Here is a 19,844-nt window from a genome sequence, read left to right on the forward strand (position 1 = left end):
ACAAATATTTCTTTGTAAGGATCTTGTACACCTATGCCTTCGTGAAGGTCTGTGGTATATTTTCTACTATCTTTTTCTGAAAATTGTGTATTTCGGTTTTTTTTTGAGGGTAGAAAAAAATTCGGAAAAATCCTTAAATGCAAGGACTTCTATGAATCTTAATTCGAACATTTTTTGAAGATTGGAAAATTTGGAACAACTCTAGTTTAGTAAAAACTTTTAGATTTTGTCGAATTTTTTTCCCAGAGGTAGTTTTTTCACCCTGATTTCCGGGACACCATATTTTTGGCCCGAAAGTCCAGGTTCAAGACCCGAATTTATTAACCCGATATAGACAAAATAGGTATCGATTGAAAACTTATGAAAATACCTATCCAACAATTGTGACATAATTAAAATTATCCATTTTTTGCACCCGGATTTTTTATAAAAACCCCAAAAAGTCGAAAAAGGGCCCGTCCCAAAAAAAAAAAAAAAAAAAAAAATAAAATAAAATAAAAATCCAGAGGTAGGTATTTTCACAACGATTTCTGGAACCCCAGACTTTTGAACCGAAAGTCCGGGTTCAAGACCCGGGCTGGACCCGGATCTACATATCCGATATAGACAAAATAGGTATCGTTTGAAAAATTATGGAAATACCTATCCAACAATGGTCACATAATAATAAGTTAAATGAACGATTTTTTTGGACCCGGATTTTTTATAAAAACCCCAAAAAGTCGAAAAAGGAAAAAACTAGAGTTAAGCCGTCTTCTTTCATAATCTACTGTATTTTTCCCTTAATTATTTTTTGTGTCGCACAGTATTTTTGAACTCTACAAAGGCAAAAACATCGCCATGTGAATTTCACAATGTCTGTCTGGTATGGATTTCTGTGTGTGTGTGTGTGTGTCAGTGGGTATGTGTGAGAAAAAGTGTCTAGTGTTGTTTTCCTTTTCCTTTTGTTTTATCGACTAACATATACACATGCAATATATGTATGTATGTACATTAGAATGGTTGGTGTCTAGACTACAATCATCGTATAAAATTGTCATTATTTGGTATTTATTTTTTAATTATTTATTATTATTATTAATATTATAATATTTAATAATTTTTTTTTATATTAAATGTATTTTTTTTAATTTTATTTGTTGTTTTTGGTTTTGTAGGCAAAAATATATATGTTATGTTGTATGTATACATTATAAAATGAGTATATTTGGTTTGGTAGGACAACTACGGAATTGTATCAGTAACCGGCATAACTATTCTGCTTCAGCTTCATCTTCTTCATCTGGTTTTTGTTTCCTTTTGCTAGCATTTATTTCTCTTTATGAGATTTCTCTTGTTTTTGTTGCTAAATCAGTCACTTCCGTGTTGTGTTCAATTTTTTTTTTGTTGGTTTTACTTTCAAATTTTCTTTAAAAATATATTTTTGTTGTTGGTTTTAAATTTTGTTTTGTTTTTATTTTGCTTGAGTAGAAAATGAGCTAAATTATTTTTCTTTTTGTTGTTGTTTCTGTTCAGATAAGTTTTTGTTTTTTTAGATTTATATGTAATTATTTATTTTGTATTTGTTGTTATTAGATATTTGCATGGTTAGGTTAGAGGGGGGAAGTTTGAGAATTTTTCGAGCGGGGGCTCCAGAGTTTTGGGGAAAGCCTGGGAAATGTCTATGTGGTTACTTTTGGCCTTTTTTTTGCTCCATCATAATGAAAGCTCATCCCCTAGCTTTTGGGAATATCTGGAATGGCAGTCAATGCAGTGTCGTGTCAAGAACTCTGAATAGGAGAAAAGCAGGGTCTTTGGGTAGTGTCAGATTTTTTTAACCATTTTTGCAGGTTTTCCTTTTTAAAAGCTCAGCATATTTATGTATGTTATCATATGTTTCATAGTTTTACCTTTTGGGCGTTTGGGATATTTGTTTTTTCGGGGACTTTTTCTTTGGTTACTTTTAGCAGGGGTTTAGTTTTTAGAACAGGAATCGTTTAACGAGAATTTTCTTTCCATAGAAATTTTGGTATTTTCTTCTTTTGCTTCACAAATATTTAATTTGTTTTTTTTTATTAATATTATTGTTGTTATTGCAATTGTTGTTATATTTGTTGTTGTTGTTCTTGTTGTTGTTGTTTTAAGATTAATTTCCATAATAATTAATAGAATTAGAATTATAATAATAAATTGTTGCAAAGAAATGCTTAAAATTATGACTAGACTTAGTTTAGGGAAATACTCAGTAGATCATCAGTCGCATTCCGGTCCATCGGAGAAATGACCGCGCACATCGAGCGCCGTTGCCAGCTGGAATATAATATGCGACAATGTGGGATGCTCTAGCAGTTCATTGGATGGCAATGGTGGTTCACAGCGTGGTCTCATATGGCGTCCCCGGAAACCACGATGCAGTCTCAATACAACATCACAGAACACAAAGCGTAGTATGAGGGTACGTAAGAAGTCATCACCAAAGAATTGAACATACGATGAATCTGTAAGGCAATTGGAGAGAGGAAGAGAGAGTTATATAAAAATTAAATAATTGATTAAGGTCTAACAAAAACTCAAAATTATGTATACGACCTTCTAGATATAGAAGACCTTCTTAAGCTATTCTATATTTTAAAATCACAATTTTTTATAGATTCTAGATCATATTGAATTCTCGAAGTATGCAAGCGTACTAAATCATGTACAACAACTATAAAAGTTGTTAAGTTCCTTTAATACCCCCCATCATTTGGGAGGAATTTGCAAAATGTAACAAAGTCCGTTAAAAATGGTACTAGATTTTTTCCGAACATCAGCTGCTTCACTTATGTGGAGCTATAAGAAAACGTAGACCTCTAAAGCAAATTACCAGCCACCGATGGGGGTGTCTATAACATACTCCAAATACCAAGTTTGAGATAGTTCCGTTATATGGCAGCGATACGAAGACGGGGACGGGGGTATCGATTGCGAACTCCAAATTTTAAATAATTCGGGTGGAAAGTGGAGCCAAAATCATCAAAATATCGAACATAGAGAGGGGTTATACGATAACTTGGACCTGTACAAGCTATTACCCGTCATTGAAGGTGGTATCCATTACGACCTTCAAATACCAAGATTGATACGATTCCAGTGGAAAATGATGTACCCTCCATGCTATGTGTGGTGGAGGATGTAAAAAGGTTGTGGAGGAATTTTGATGAATTTAACGATATTATAAACCGAAATTTTCCAAATTTGATATTTTAAGTTCCTCATAGGTACCATGGTACAATGAAGAGAAGGTAGGTCAACTTTGAAAAAATTGCAAGTATAGAGGTCTACCTGTTTGGCTTGTAATGTCAGAATTAGTATCAAAACAATAAAAAAATCAAACAACTTGTTGCATTTATTTTGAATAAATAGTTGAAAAACGCGATAACTGAATGAAAGGTCAAAGGTCAAAGGTCTTTTCAAAATCATGTACTATATATCTCTAAAGGATTATTTCGCTACAAAAACTCTAGATTTTGTCGATGCATACGTTGAAATAAACATTTTGAAAACACCCGAATTTGAATATTTTCTGAACAATTTTTTTGTTATTGAAAAGAAAACACATACATAAACAAATAAAGATGACATATTAAGCCAAGAAAATAAAAAAATTGAAATCATATGGTAGTTCAAACAGAACATGCCCCAAGTCTTCGTGTAGCCCCTAAATATTGGCACCTCTCTATATTCTGTATTTTGATAATTTTAGCTACATTTTTCTCCGGAATCGTTTCAATTTTTGTATTTGCACTTCGTAATGGGTATAACAGCCTGTGACGGAAAATTACCTATGCAGGTCCACATCTTCGTATAAATCCCAAAATAACGGTAACTCTCCAAACATTCGGTATTTTTAAGATTTAACAGAGTTTTAACGGATTCTATTTATACCCTACACCACTAGGTGGTCAGGGTATTATGTCTTTGTGCATTTGTTTGTAACAGGCAGAAGGAAACGAGATAGACCCATAGTTCCTTTTGATGATCGGCATAGAATCACATTCTGAGTCGATTTAAGCATGTCCGTCCGTCCGTCTGTCCATGTATTTTTGTAAACAAAGTACAGGTCGCATTTGTTGCCCGATCCAGATGAAATTTTGCATAGATCTTTTGTTTGGCCCAAGGACGAACCCTATTGAAATTGGAGATAATCGGTCAAAATTTAGATATAGCTCCCATATATATCTTCGTCCGATTTGCCTTTTATTGTGCACCAAACGTGTAATATCAGCCCGAATTGTATGGAATTTTGCATATACACCCAAATTAGGCCTGAAAATATGTATGCCAAATTTGATCGAAATCGGTTCAGATATAGCTATAGCTCCTATATATATTGTTCATCCGATTTGTTATTTTTGTCCACCGCCGCCGTAATATACACTATGCAACAACAATATTTGGGGAAATATATCAAATACAGCTCAGAAATACATGTGCTAAATTTTATAGAGATCGGTTCAGATTTGGATATAGCTCCCATATATAACTTCGTCCGATTTACCTTTTATGTGCACCAAACGTCTAATATTTGTCCAAATGGGATGGAATTTGGCACTTACGACCGAATTGAGTCTAGAAGCTAGTATGTAAAATTTGGTGAAGATCGGTTCAGATATAGCTATAGCTTCCATATATATTATTTATCCGATTTGTTATATTTGTTACCCACAGCCGTAATATACACCCCGTAACAATGATATTCAGGGAAATACAGCTCAGAAATATATTTGCCAAATTTTATCGAGATCGGTTCAGATTTGGATATAGCTCCTATATATATATCTTTATCCGATTTCAAATTAATTGTCACGAAATAGGCAATACAATTCCGAATTTAAAAGATACAAATGCTTCGGCATATTTAGTCCTTTGAACTTTAAATTATAATTATAATCATAGCGTGTATGATTGAATTCTCCCATAAAAACTTTTAATTGTTATGTGGAGCTCTACTTAATTAGTGGTGTAGGGGATCATAAAGTCCGCCCGCCCGACTTTAAGACTTTCTTTACTGTTTTTTTTTTGAAATTTTCCAAATTTGCACTACCTACGATTTCTACCATATTGATAACAGATCTTGTGTAGATGGAAATATTGAGATGTACCAAGTCTCAGTGAAATCGGATGTTAATTTCGCGTTTTAAGAGCTTCATGGACATTCAACATTTTAACCCTTTGTGGGGGAGGTACCAGAAGGAGTGGACCGATATATTCCATTTCACAGCAGATCTTGTGTTAGAAGAAATAATGGGGTGTGTGAAATATGAAGAGAACCGGATGTTTATTTCGAATTTTATGATCGTTTTGGTTATTCAAAACTTTGATCCTTTGTGGGGGAGGTAACAGAAACAATGATCCGATTTCTACCATCTTTATAATAGATCTTGTGTTTATTGAGATGTTTCAAGTCTGAATAGAATTGGAAGTTAATTTCTCGTTTTAAGAGCTTTATGGTTATTCAAAATTTTGACCCTTTGTGGGGGAGGTACCAGAAGAAATGGTTCGATCTCTACCATCTTAAAAAAACCTTGTGCTAGTAAAAATATTGAGATATGCCAAGTCAAAATGGAATCGGATGTTAATTTTTCGTTCTATGACCTTAGTGAAAATGCTGACGTTTTTGTGGGGAACCGATATATTCCATCTTCACACCAGACCTTGGTTTGATAAAAATTATTGTGATGTGTGTAATTTGAAGACAATCGGACTCTTACATCAGATTTGACCCTTTGTGCGGGAGGTACTTGATGGAGTGGACCGATATTGCACCTGACGTAGCATTGATGGAAATATTAGGATTTTCAAAGTTGGAGCAAAATCGGATCATCCTTTCTATATCTGTGCAGTAAATTATTTTTATGAAAATTACGACCTTTTATGGGGAGGTACCAGAAGGAGTTTAATAATAATTTTACGATGTACCAAGTTTGGACCAACTCGAGTACTCCCTTCGAGAGTTATCGTGCGCTCCAGCCAGACAGACCGACAGACGGACGGACATCGCTAGATCGATTCCAAATGTCCTGAAACGGACTTGGTCCAAAGAGACATAGGGTCTAAAATTGTTATTTCGATGGCACGTTTTGGCCGTATCAAATGTTATATACCCTCTCTCAGCCATATGCTGAGGGCATAAATGGGCAATTTTGGGAAAGTTATGAAAAGCTATGGAAATTTTTGAAAAATTTGATAACGACGAATATAGAATGGAAACATCCAAAACGTTAATAAATATGAGTCTTAAAAATAACACGGATATGTACGAACAGAAAAGTTGTCCTTGCCACCTTAAGAAACATTAGTTACGACGAAGATTTAAAAGTTCCATTGACGCAATTAATAAACATGACCCCTGATGAAGAAGCTGTTCAAAATAATAATCAAATAAGGCAATTTTGGGAAAAATATGATATCATGAAATTAGTGGAAATATATAAAATTTGTACAAAAACGGATGACCTGAATGCACAGCAGAAGCCGGTAGATATGTAGATTTAAATGAAATAAACAGAGAAATTTAAAAAGAAGCTCAAAATTTAGGATATTTATTATAAGATATTGCAGATGTTTTAAGCCACTATCAAAATATTAAAGAAGAAATGTCGAATTTTGTCAAGAGACTTCACAAAAACCATTTAAGAAATTAAAAGAGCCCCCCTGATCACTTTAAGGAAGCTATAGATAATAAGTGTTTTAAATATTACAGGGATAGTCGGGAAGTCGAGGAGGTTTATCATGATTTTTGTCTTGACAGCATCAACTATGATGCACCATTGCATAGGGATTCTCTTAGAGGATGGTAGCCCTCCATAAAGGTCTATTTCAAATCGAAGATCAGCTATACAGGATTTAAACCCCTCTGGGTTAGGGGTTGAGGATTATTTTACTTCTCTGCTGTTTAGTGAAGAAATTGGAAAAATTATGGCGATCACTTGAGGAAACTTTTAATAACTGTCTCTGCCATAAAGAAAGCACCGAAGATGTTGATCCTATATATATGGAGAATGGGCTTTCGACTAGAGAACATATGTATTGCGCATAGGCGATAAAAATATTGTTGTCTAAATTTCAGAGCGATTTATATGTGTTCCTGAGCTCAACACATAGCAGTTCATTGCCCACGGTTGAGAATACAACTCCACATCGAGCCGAAGCTCTATCCTCGATTTGGGTATAAACAATAGCCTCCGCGTTGTACCCTAAACAGGGACCTCTCCATAGTCAGTCTAGATCAAAAGATCTAGGGGCTCATAGAAATTGCTACCAGGTTTGAACACGGGACTGGTTACCCTATATGAAAAAGAATTGTTGCAGACACGAATTAAGACATTCTTCAAAAAAGTAACATCGGAAACACTTAAATTGAGAGCGGAACAGACGTCTTCACAGTCGATGGTATCCAAATGGTGTTTCCAAAAATATAGTCATCTAAATCTGAACATTAATGAACATTTCAATATCTTGAACTCAGATTGAATTCAAAACACCAACCAAAAATCGATTTTCGTCACCATTTTTCAGTCCCTATGTCGACGTACATCGAGTCATTCCTGTATCCTCTACAAAGGAATTTATCCACCTCCCAATCTTACCTATATATCCTTGGTCAATTTCATCTATGCGACAGCGTGTTACTAAACGGGAAGCTTCTGTTATGAAATGATCCACATACGACTGGCAGCGTTCCCAATGATGGATGGGCACATCGCCAACATTACAGATGTAACACAAAGCGGTGAGAGGGGAGTGCAGGAACAATGTAAACAAGGAGCCATGGTGTTGGACTTCAGCTAAAATAGAATAACAAAAATTAGAAATTAATATTTCTAAAAAAATTACAATCTCCTACCCTGAAAAGCTGGTGGTACATCCTGAGGTGACATGAGCACAACCAATGGTTGGCCAAAATAACGGGGTATATGCTGAAACACAAACGAATTATCCGAATCGATAATAATGAACATGGGCCGTCGGGTGAAGGGATATAAATCGCCTGGATACAGACAATGGGTTTCCTTGTAGGATTTCCCTCGACACGCCAGACCGCCGCCATCAACACCATCGCGTTTGACACTTGTGGCCAGGCCACCTAATTCATAGCCATCTGAAGAAAGGGATATATTTTATATTACAAAGAAGAAAGAAAAGTATTTGGGACCTACAATCTTCGGGATGTTTGGTGGTGGAAAAACAGCCATCTGCCGACATGTATAAGAGTAAGGCGCCTCCCGGAGGCAATTCTTTAAAACCGCTAGCTAAGAACACCAGAAGTTGGCTAATCGAAGGCTTATACAATAAATACTTATGAGGATTGTCACGATAATGGCGGCTATTTTCCAAATAGCCCTTGGAACCTGGAACACCGTATGGTGGTATACGACTGGCCGCTGGACTGGCATCGTGTCCATGCATGCCATGTGAAACACTCATAGGATGTGTGGTTTCTGTTGGTTCCCGTTCTAGTGTCTGTAACATTCTGTCGAATTAAAAAGAAGAAGAAGAAGATTGTGTCCATAATTCATCTGATTTTGAAAGTGAGTAGATGGCTTACCTAAACATATCCATTGTTAGCTCCGAAAATTTGGCCTGTTCGCATGCCGAGCCCACAATCAAGATCTCCTGCAGGCTCAGCGTCATGTGCGGTGATCTTTCGCATGGCGGTGTTGTTAGCGGCGACAACCTAGAACCGGAACCACTACTCATCAATGGGTGAAGTTAACCATACTAAAAAAGCTCTTGCTAAGGCCCGTGCTTTCACAGAAGAATTGATTTGATGTGATGCTAATGAGACACTTGTGATTTCTTTTTTTTTTTTGAATTTTCATCTTTAGGTGGAGCGTTTGATGGCGACACTCGATGTGGCAGCTACTTTAACAACCTCCGTTTTTTGTGAGGTTTTTAATTTAGAGTTGTTAGTGGTCTGCCACATTGAGCGTCGTATCGAACACACAAACATACACCTTCTTATAACAACTTGTTTAATAATTTTTATTTATTTTTTAATTATTTATTCTTTTATTTTTATTGATTTTTTTTCTGAACAAAAATGAAATACTGAACGTGCAAGAATTTTTGTTAGTTTTGATTTTAGTATTTTCATGTACAATTTTTTTTTTGCGATATTTGATGGTGATTAGTATTAGAAAAGATGCGATAGAGATAATATAGAAAGAAGTAGGGTACTTTTTTACGGAAAAGAGAGACGAACCTTAAGCCATTTTTCAACATAACGGGTCATATTGCAGTTTCAAACAGTTTCTGTTCCGAACTTTGAATACCCTTTGGAATGAATTTGGCAATTTTCAAAAAAAAAAAAAAAAAAAAAAAAAAAAACAACAAGTTAAAAACCCTCTTTGAACCCGAACTTTGAATACCCTCCACCATTTAGAACGAATTTGGAAATAAAATTCTAAAAAAAATTCGGTTAACTTTTTAAAAATACCGAATATAGCTGTTATATTGGTGTCTATACGACGTGGACCTACATGGGCATTGTTTGTCATAAGTCATTACCATATTCAAATTCGAAATTTGGAATAAACGGTGAATAATGCAGCTAAAATCATCAAAATATCCTAGATAGGGAGGTAGCGTTATATCGGAGCTGTGCGAAGACCTGAACCAGCATAGACAATTTTCTGCCATAGGCTGTAGTATCCATTACGAACTTCAAATACGTGTCTCAAACAATGTCGGTGGGCATTGTACCTAAACTCGTCAAAATACCGAATATAGGAAGGTACTGGTATGTGGGCCCTATACGAAGGCCTAGACCGGTATAGACATTTTTCTGTCACAGACTGAAGTTCTCATTACGAGCTCTAAATACGTAATTTGAAACAATTCCGGTGAATAATAACGCTAAAATCATCAAAATACCAAAATACCGATGCTGTCATTTCTGAGCCACTCGTCCGACAGCTGTTAAAATGATTCCAGTGACAGCTGATTGTATTGCTTACAAGCGTACAAAAGCATTTTGGTGAGAATTTTTCAGAAAAAAAAAGTTATTCGTCATGGAATTCAGGCGTGGTGGTGGGATTTCTTTATATTTGGCTAGAAAACCACAAGTGGCTATCGTTAGAGCTCTCCAGCATTTAAATGTGAATAAATCCTTTGTGTCTCGTACCATCGTTCGTTACCGTGATACTGGTAGCGTAGCCCGACGTCATGTGGAAGTTGACGGAAGAAAACAGCAACATCAGCAGAAATGGTTCGAAAAATAATGAAGCGACCTGATCTAAACCCGCGTAGCGGTGTCTTAAAAATGGCACGTGAGCTGAACATATCGCAATATTCCATTCGCCAAATACTGAAAAATGAGCTCGGGGTTAAGCTATTGAAATTCCAAAAACTGTGAACTGACGAATTTGATTTTCTCCGATGAGAAAATATTCGTTGTCCAGCAGTTTGTAAACAGGTCAGCTGCCAACACTAAGCAGCCGATGGTCACTATCCGCTCGTATTAATCGGTAAATGTAAAAAAATGAGCTCGGCGTAAAGCCATTGAAATTCCAAAAAGTACAAGAACTTACACTGCAACAGAAAGAAAATCGACTCAAAAGAGCTAAAAGAAGAGTTGCTTCGCCTGGGCGAAAGTGGTGAACTGCCGAATTTGGTTTTCTCCGATGGGAATGAAACAAAGAAAAAGATCGAGTTTACTTGTCAAAGAGGTCAGCTGAAACTGTATACCTTCGGTTGGCCACTGTGGCATCAGAATAAATGCCGAATATTGTCGCGAAAATATTCTAAAGGGTGTATTAAAGCCTTGGGCACGCAAACATTTTGGCCGCAGACCTTGGGCATTCCAACAGGACTCAGCACCATGGCACTCAGCACGCGCCTCGTATCAATCGACCGTGGCATCAGAATAAATGCCGAATATTATTGCGAAAATATTCTGGAGGGTGTATTAGAGCCTTAAGCACGCAAACATTTTGGCCGCAGGCCTTGGACATTCCAACAGGACTCAGCACGCGCCACCCAAGAATGGTTACAAAATGAGGTTCCTCGCTTCATTTCCAGCGTGCTATGCCCACCAAAATCTCCGGATACCAATCCGTTGGACTATTATATAGTGTATGGAGTATTTTGGAAAGCAAGATTGGCACTAAAAAAATATTAAAGTGTCGATCACCTCAAGCAAGCGCTTAGCCGGGAATGGGCCAAAATACCGCAGAGCAACATTCGGGCAGCGTGTGACGGTTTCATTGGCCGTTTGAAGGCCATAATTCGTGCCGAAGGTGACCAATTCGAACAAATCTAAACTTATTCTAAAATTTGATGCTATTTCGGACATTTAAAAAGGATGTAAAAATTATGGCGTTTTACTTTGTTTGCAGTTTTTTTTTTATCTCACCCTGGAAATACTTTGTTGGGTCTAAAAAGTATATTTCGAGGTGTTACAGACGGAATGGCTAATCAGTCTCAAATATGTGTGAACGAATTTGTACTCATATTCGTGGGAAGCGTTGTGTTCATTGTATTCATCTATTTCTGAGGGCATTGTGTAATATACGAAAAAACGGCATGGTGTTTGGATACACTAAACACTCCGAAAAAGTCGTATTGCAAACCAGATTAATAACCCATTATTTTACGCGGACATGCCGGTAAAAATAATCAGTTATTCCTGGACCACAAATAAATAGTTATCCTTTGGCTACTTCATCGAATAACTATTTATTTATTAAGAAATTTCGGGCCCAGGATTGTTAACGTATATAGGACATTTCCTGCCGTTTTTCCGGCCGGCCCATGGTAGAATTACGAAGGCAACCTCACTCCAAGTAATATATAGATTGCCGTTCAGTTCTGCTGTCTGTTCGCACCTTTTCTAATTATCATCACAATTAAACAATAATTTTCTGATATGTATGTAAGTGTGTTTGTTGTGTGTTAAGGTGTTTGAAAATTGATTGGTAATTGGTGAGTGTGGATGTGTTTGCTGAGCGAGAGAGTGAACGAATGAGAGAGTGAGTGAGTGAAATGGAAGGAAATGGAGTTGATGGTTGGATGGAATGATTGAAGAGATGGATGACGTGTTAATAGTAATGACAGTGACAATTGGTTAGTTTGGCCGGTAATGGAATGGAGCTGGAGGGGGTGGAGTGGTGAGTGGTGACATTTGTTGTTTCAAGTCTTCTGTGATAAGCACAATATTATAATAAATACTGCCATTTAAAAAAGTTTTGCATACAATACTACAATATATAAGAGAGTTAGAGGAAATTATTTCAAAACTAATATTGGCTCAAAAAAGAGGGGGGTTAATTGTTAAACAAAAAAATCGAAACAAAACTTAAAATGTAAGCATAACTTGTATACCTCCCAAAAATCATAAATTTACGAGTTAATTTGCTTTTTTTTGGTTCAACTTTTTTGATTTAGATTTCAAAAATTAAAAGGAAATAAAGAAAATTTGAAAAATAAGGATTTTTTTTTGCAATAATCGAAAGAATAAATCAATCTGTCTACTAATTTTCTTGGTTTATTTTTACATTCAATTTTTCCTTCCCAAAGAAAGCACGGGCAAAATATTGGGTAAATTTGCCGAAATGGCTCTGGCTAAAAGTACCTGTGTGATAGTACGATGGGATTGGAATCCGCATGAAGAACGGCCACAGCTGCTTCGGCTTTAATAAAGCCCTTGATCTCCTCCAAAACTAATGACCATTCTAAATGGTCTTCAGGTTCATAACTGGAAACATTAAATCAATATGGCATTAAAAATTCGAATATATTTTGAGAATAATAGAAGAATGTTGAGTATTTCTTACGTGGTGGTATATTCCTGTATTTGTTTTTCCAATTCGGTCACCAATTCTCGCACCAATTTCATTTTCTTCAGCAGCAAACAAACCACAATAAAACGTGCATAATAGCGCAGCTTTTTCACCATCAAATCGGGACGATCTTCTTTGATCGCTCGCGAATAATAGGCTCTACCTCTAATAGCTGCATAAAATTGATACGCTTCATTCAGGTAATTCGTTTCGCTGGTTCTTAAACTGCAAAGAAATATCAAAGGCGAATGTTATGGAGATCTTTTTTGTTTTTGTAGAGGTGGGGGCTTCACTCACTAGTAATGATAGTAAAGCTGTCCAATTTTACTTGCAATTTCACCAATTTGCCACCGTTTCAAACCGTATTTCGAATCCAGTACCATCCGATGCTGTTGCTGGAATTTCCATAGTTTCGTGTAGACATCGAATGTTCGTCCAAAATAGGCCTGCCACTGACGATGTCCATATTGTGGTAAATCTCTGAAAGTAGGGAAAAGGAAAATCTTCAATAAATTTCTAATTCAAATAATGGATTTTGAATTGATTCAGTGTTCTCTATTATATTTTTATACCCTCCACCTTGGAAATGAGGGTATATTAACTTTGTCATTCCGTTTGTAACATCCTTAAATATTCGTCGTAGATCCCAAAAAGTATATATATTCATAATCAGCATAAAATTCTAAGTCGATTTAACTATGTCCGTCTGTCTGTTGAAATCACGATACAGCCCACAATATTTGACGTAGAGCGCCAAAATTTGCAATTTGTATTGTGTCTAGGATGGTTGGTATTGAAAATGAGATATATCGGTTCCATTTTGCCATGGTTCCCATATAACGGTACCTTCCGATATTCGGTATTTTGATGATTTATGCTACATTTTTTTCACGGATTTGTCTGAAAATTGGTATTTGTAGGTCATGACGGGTCCCAGTTCGTGTGGCGAGACATTGCATGTATAGGTCCACGTATTGGTATAGCCCCCGTATAAAGGTACCTCCCGATATTCGGTATTTTGATTGTTTTTGCCACATTTTTTCACGGATTTCTCTAAAAGTTGGTATTTGTTGGTCATAATGGGTTTCCATCTCCGGTGGCAAAACTTTGCATGTATGGGTTCTCGATTTGGTATAGCCCCCATATAACGGTATCTCCCGATATTCGGTATTTTGATGGTTGCCACATTTTTTCACGGATTTGTCTAAAAATTGGTATTTATAGGTCCTAGTTCGTGTGGCGAAACATTGTATGTGTAGGTCCACGTTTTGGAATAGTCCCCATATAACGGTACCTCCCGATATTAGGTATTTTGATGAGTTATTGACATATTTTTTCAGAATTTCTCAGCAAATTGGTAGTTGTAAGTCATAATGGGTCCAAGTTCGTGTGGCGAATCATTGTAATTATAGGTCCACGTTTTGGTATAGTCCCCATATAACGGTACCTCCCGATATTCGGAATTTTGTTAATTTTTGCCACATTTTTTCACGGATTTGTCTGAAAATTGGCATTTGTAGGTCATAATGGGTTCTAGCTCCTATGGCAAAACATTGCATGTAAAGGTCCACGATTTGGTATAGCACCCATATAACGGTACCTCCCGATATTCAGCATTTTAATAGTTTTTGCCACATTTCTTCACAGATTTGTCTAGAAGTTGGTATTTGTTGGTCTTAATGGGTTCTAGCTCTTTTGGAAAAATACTGTATGTATAGGTACACGTTTTTGTATAGCATATATATTCGGAATTTTGATGAATTTTGGCACATTTTCCCATGAATATGTCTAAAAATTGGTATATGTGGGTGATAATGGGCTCTAATGTTTCCTTTACCCTAAGGTGGAGGGTATTAAAAGTTTGGACCGGCCGAACTTAATGTTTTTTTACTTGTTCCCTCAAAAATTACTCTAAAAAATATTCTCGATTTATGGTTTACAGTTCAGGATTAAATAGCTCACTAATGAACTAGTTCTGATCAGAATCATCAAAATATCAAGATCCTAGGAAAATATTCCCATGACCTTCATGTACATTGAGAAGGCCTTCAGTTTTGTTTCCCAGAATGGTGTTCTGTAGTCTGAATACTTCCCAATTGTAGTCAGCTAAGTTAAACAGCATCCAGGCTCTTCAAAAGGACCCGCTAAACCCTTATGCAGTTGGTTGGAATAAGGTCAACTGTCTACCCCATACCCTCTAATGTGGTTAATCGTATTCTTTCCAACTGCTCTACGAGTGCTAGCCTTGGGTGTTTGCTACAACTTTCGAATTTTCTCCCGTCATCGGGCACTGTGTGTTTACTGAGTTGTACGAATGTTCCTGCTCTGTGTGTATGAGAATGAATGTGAAATGAGTGTGTGGTTTGGGGCCTCTAAGCCCGTTTGTTCAGCCTAGGCGTGTATAACAGCCCCAATTGGAAGTAGCTAAGTTACCAGATCTGACCAAGGGTATTTTTGGTACCACAGGTGGCGGGGACTCACAGGGAATCTCAACTTTATTGCCCCACCATCACAGATCCTTCAGATCTTGTTCGGGGCACTTTCAAACCTATTCGGTTGCTGTTCAGAGGGGAAGAGCTGAATAGTCCTCGCTCCTCGCAGACTGATCCATCATCGTGCCTTTGCTGTATGGAACAAAAACTGGTAGTAGTTTCGACTACAAACTCTGATCGGCGACTCTTCCAATTTCGCGGGTATGAGGACCCTTAGATCGGTTGATTTAGCCCAACTATGAAGATTTCCTAGTTTTGGGTTTTTATCCAAATGATTGATCAAATGTCTCTCTACAATTTCCTTTTTCCTTATTTTCTTTCGCATCTTCTTTCGTTATATATCAGTCTTAGCTTTATAGTTTTCATTGTGACGCCATTAACCACTCTCTCTCTCTCTCTCTCTCTCTTTCTATCTTTGTGTATGTCCAAATTTACGAATAGACGTGGTTACCTTTTCGTTGGTATATTGTAGGATCTAAAAATGCGAGTGAGTGAGAGGTTGACCAGCCTGACAACAACTCGAGTGCTTTCGAGCCGGTAAAATTCCTACATAAAACCACTCTTTATAAACATTTTTTTCCGGAGACCAAATATTATCTTTCCTGGGTTGAATGGACGGGATTGTTTTGTAATAGAAACTTTGGTTCGTTTTTCCCATAAGAGTTTCGGTTTATTGCTTCCACAAGAAATATATTTTCTGTACCCCCATAATTACGGACTCGCAGAAGTTCAGATTCGCATTCATATTTCATAGAAATTTCTGTTCGCTGTTCCCACAGGAGGTTCGACTAGTTTTTCCTACAGAAGCTTCGATTAGTTGCTTCTACAGGATCTTTAGCTCGATGATCCCACAGAAGCATAGGTTATTTATTTTCACAAGAATTTTGGGGTTTCGTTTCCACGGGATTGTGGCCACGCAATTCTCTCTCTCTCGGACTTACTGTTCCCACAGGAACTGCGGTTCGCATTTTTAACATAAACTTAGGGGACCAAACTAAATTGTGAAAAATGTTTGGAAATTATGTTTTCCGGGAAAACAGGATATGTTCTTCTAAGTTTTGCGACTCGTCGCCCAATCTGGCAAATTGATCTAAATGTCGTGGAAAAGCAAGGCAGGATAAAATACTTTGTGGTCATATTTCATAAGAATCTACACTTCATAGGTCATATTGACTTTATTCGGGCCAGAGCCAAAACAAAGACTGATGAAGATGCGAAGTGGAATAACTCCCTAAGGCTTAGGAAGTAGGAACGTAGTGTGCTGGCTTCATGTTTATAGATGAGATGTATCAGGTGGCATTCAAATGTAACTATCTTTCATGGGGCAAATGGGAAAAGAATTGACAAGGTCTTGAACTCAGAAACACCGAAATTCGTAGACAGTTCTGATAGACTTAAGAACTTAAAGATTGCCAAGTTTTGTGACGTACCATCAGGTTCTGCAAATTGGTCTTAATATTGGGAAAAGCTGGACAGGATAAAATACCTTGGGATTATCTTTCATAAGAATTTTGACTTCAAACGATATATAGGCTATATGCTGGCCATAGGAAAGAAGGTCTTTTTCTGCTACCAAGGGCAAATGAAAATTCGAGGTGAGGTAATACGACATATTTTTGCCTACGCTTTTCACCGTCTAATATTTAGTCATTAAGGAATTTTTAGATGGTATTCAAAAATGCCAATCTATGACAGGTGGAGAATGGACAGGTGGAGAATGGATTGACAGTGGTTTGTATTTAGAAGCGCTGAAGTCCTTATACAGATCTGACGAATTTAAGAATTCTGTGATTGACAAGTTTTGCAAAATAACGAGAAACTCAGGATTGGATAAAACATCTTGGGGTCATTTTATAAAAATTTTGACTTCAAATGATATAGACTTTATTCTGGTCAGGGATAAGAAGGGCATTTGGCATTTCGTCAAGGCAAATGGAAAAACATTAACTTTTCCATGACGGAACTGATGGCTAGAACATCGAATATATTACTAGTTGAGAATACCAATAAATGGTCTAATCTTTACAACAGAAACGGTCTGATTTCTACCACAAACAAATCTCGTGTTGATGAAAATATTGAGATGTACCGAATCTGAATGAAATTTGATGGTAATTTCGAGGATATTCAAAATTTTCATCCTTTGTGTGGGAGGTACCAGAAGGAGTGGACCAATAAATCTTTACCATCTCCACAGCAGATCTTCTGTTAGTAGAAATAATGGAATGTGTGAAATATGAAGAGAACCGGATGCTTATTTCGGATTTTATGATCGTTTTTGTAATTCAAAACTTTGACCCTTTGTAAGGTAACGCAGCGATTGGTGCGATCTCTACCATCTTTATAACAGATCTTGTATTTATGGAAATCTTGATATGTGCCAAGTCTGAATGAGATCGAATGTTAATTTCGCGTTTTATAATATTCAAAATTTTAACCCTTTGTGGGGGAATACCAGAAGGAATGGATTGATATAATCTACCCTCACTCCAGACTTCGGGTTAAGAAAAATATTGTAATGTGTGTAATTTGAAGACAATCGGACTATCACATCACATTTTACGAGAGTTAGACATCTTTTAAAAATTGTTGACCCTTTGTGGGGATGTGAGGAGGATGGAGTGGATCGATATTGTCCATTTTCGCACTGATTCAAATATTAGAATTTGCAAAGTTGAACAAAATCGGATCACCCTTTCTCCTTCTATGCAGTAAAATATTTTTGTGAAAATTTCGATCTTTTGTGGGGGAGGTACCAGAAGGAGTGGACGAATATTCCCCATCTACGAACTCGATCTAAGTTTGATAATAATATTAGGATGTAGTAAGTTTGGACTAAATATGATACACCTTTCGAGAGTTTTCGTGTACAGCAGCCAGGTAGACAACTAGATGGACGAACACCTCTGCCTCTGAATCGGATTTCGTCCAAAGAGACCTGGGGTCTAAACCATTATTTCGATGAGGCACGTTTATATATACTCTCTGTAGCCATATTGTTGAAGGTGTAAAAATATTGGCGTGTTTTTTTATTTCCGAAATCGGTATTCAATGACATTTTTCAAATATTCCAAATTTTTCACTTTCGTTTTTCAAAATAACAACACCAACAAAATATTATAAAATCCAAAAAAATGCTGACTCACCTTAAACCATTGAACAACTGTTTGGACTTCTCCAGCAAATGTATAAACTCCAAAACCAACTTTCTGTCCTGTTCTTCTGTGGATTCCATTTTCACCATACCGTTCTTCGATTCAGTAGTGTTATGTTGCTGTCGTTAAAGAACTGTAAATGACCAAATAAAACAAAATAGTGAGAGAGAGGCAATGAAAAAAAACAATAACAACAACTGTGAATATAAATTGAATGAGAAAATAGTAAAAGTCCTGGCGATAGGAGAGAGGCAGGGAAGTAGGGTAGCAGGGCTGACATATTCAAATTATATTGTAACACAACAGCTCAGCCAGCATCCAATAACGGCGACAACAGAGAAAAAAGATTAATTAAAATTGATAATTAAAAAAAATGGCAAACACCGAGAGAGAGAGAGAGAGAGAGAGAGAAGGAGGCAGTGAACAAAGACAATGACAACAAAAAAGGAGCAACAATGTCAGTGGGTTTGTCGAACACCGAGTCTCGTTTTAATGGCAATGTTAAGGAGGAAGGGCGTGAGGTAGGAGGGGAAATGGGGATAACTATCGATGTAAATTTAAATGTCGAACTGCCATCGTGGTTGTTGTTGTTTTTGTTTCTCATCTAGGCAGCAGACCTAGATTTTGTGTTAATTGATGTTGGCCAATTGATGTCTGTCCACCACCACTTGCTGCTGGCCAGCTCTCTCTGTGTGTGTGTTTGTCACTTAGTGTTACCAAAACAATCTCATTTTCCATTCAATATAAACTGCTGGAGGAGGCTTTTTATGCTTTGTTGTTTTTCTGTTTTGTTTTTGTTGTTGTATGGAAGCACTTGTAAATGGCAACAATGGATGGCAGTGGTGATGCTGATGGACTGGCTGACTGACTGACTGTCCCCCAAACGTTACAGTGTTCTCCAACTACACTATCAAACACTAAACGCGCCTTTATTGTTTAACTGAGAATGTGAATGACAGACGTAGAAAAAAATGAATAAAAAAATCCAAACAATAACAACAACAACAATTGCAAAATGAAACTGATTTTCATTCAAAAGCCATTCACCACAACATCTACTGCCTGCCTTCTAGGTTTGAATGCGGCGCGTAGTATTACTCAGGCGACCATAAACCAACCCACCCACCATCTACTGCCCCCTCAACCACTTTCCAACAAACAATGTGAGATTCAATAATTTCTTTGTCTGTCGTCGTCCTCCCCCCCACCGCCACTTGTATCTTGTGAGTTGTTTGATGATGCATAAGATGATGATGGTGATGACGACGACGGCGACGATGAAGATGACATCATGGGACAACCCCATATCAGATTTCCCCCTTTGCCCGGTAACAATGATTTAATTTTTTTACGATGGCCCCATGAATACTAGGAATTGTTTTATGGGGGACAGT

General features: G+C 37.0%; 1 protein-coding gene across 2 annotated transcripts; it reads right to left on the reverse strand.

The window, feature by feature from the left end:
- Positions 1 to 1,142: 1,142 nt before the first annotated feature.
- Positions 1,143 to 19,316, reverse strand: LOC131801772 (protein SCAI-like). Of its 2 annotated transcripts, none has more exons than XM_059120709.1 (10): positions 19,168 to 19,316; positions 18,442 to 18,583; positions 13,101 to 13,283; positions 12,798 to 13,028; positions 12,596 to 12,718; positions 8,570 to 8,698; positions 8,181 to 8,494; positions 7,868 to 8,122; positions 7,611 to 7,808; positions 1,143 to 2,477 (listed from the first exon to the last, which is right to left on the reverse strand). In XM_059120709.1, the coding sequence occupies exons 2-10, from the start codon at positions 18,537 to 18,539 to the stop codon at positions 2,233 to 2,235; spliced, it is 1,776 nt and encodes a 591-aa protein (XP_058976692.1). In that variant the 5' UTR covers positions 18,540 to 18,583; positions 19,168 to 19,316; the 3' UTR covers positions 1,143 to 2,232. The 2 variants fall into 2 exon arrangements, with proteins under 2 accessions (XP_058976692.1, XP_058976691.1); XM_059120708.1 differs by having other exon boundaries at positions 8,570 to 8,713.
- Between the last annotated feature and the right edge of the window lie 528 nt (positions 19,317 to 19,844).

This window comes from Musca domestica, unplaced genomic scaffold, assembly GCF_030504385.1.
Source record: "Musca domestica strain aabys unplaced genomic scaffold, Musca_domestica.polishedcontigs.V.1.1 171, whole genome shotgun sequence".
Lineage (NCBI taxonomy): Eukaryota > Metazoa > Arthropoda > Insecta > Diptera > Muscidae > Musca > Musca domestica.

Bases quoted from the DNA above. Each gene is read 5' to 3' on its own strand.
- LOC131801772 (XM_059120708.1), bottom strand. From the start codon at position 18,539: ATGGTGAAAATGGAATCCACAGAAGAACAGGACAGAAAGTTGGTTTTG. The intron at 8,495-8,569 runs GTAAGCCATCTA...TTAATTCGACAG, and splicing joins CTAACAATGGATATGTTTAG to AATGTTACAGACACTAGAAC. The intron at 8,123-8,180 runs GTAGGTCCCAAA...CCCTTTCTTCAG, and splicing joins CACCAAACATCCCGAAGATT to ATGGCTATGAATTAGGTGGC.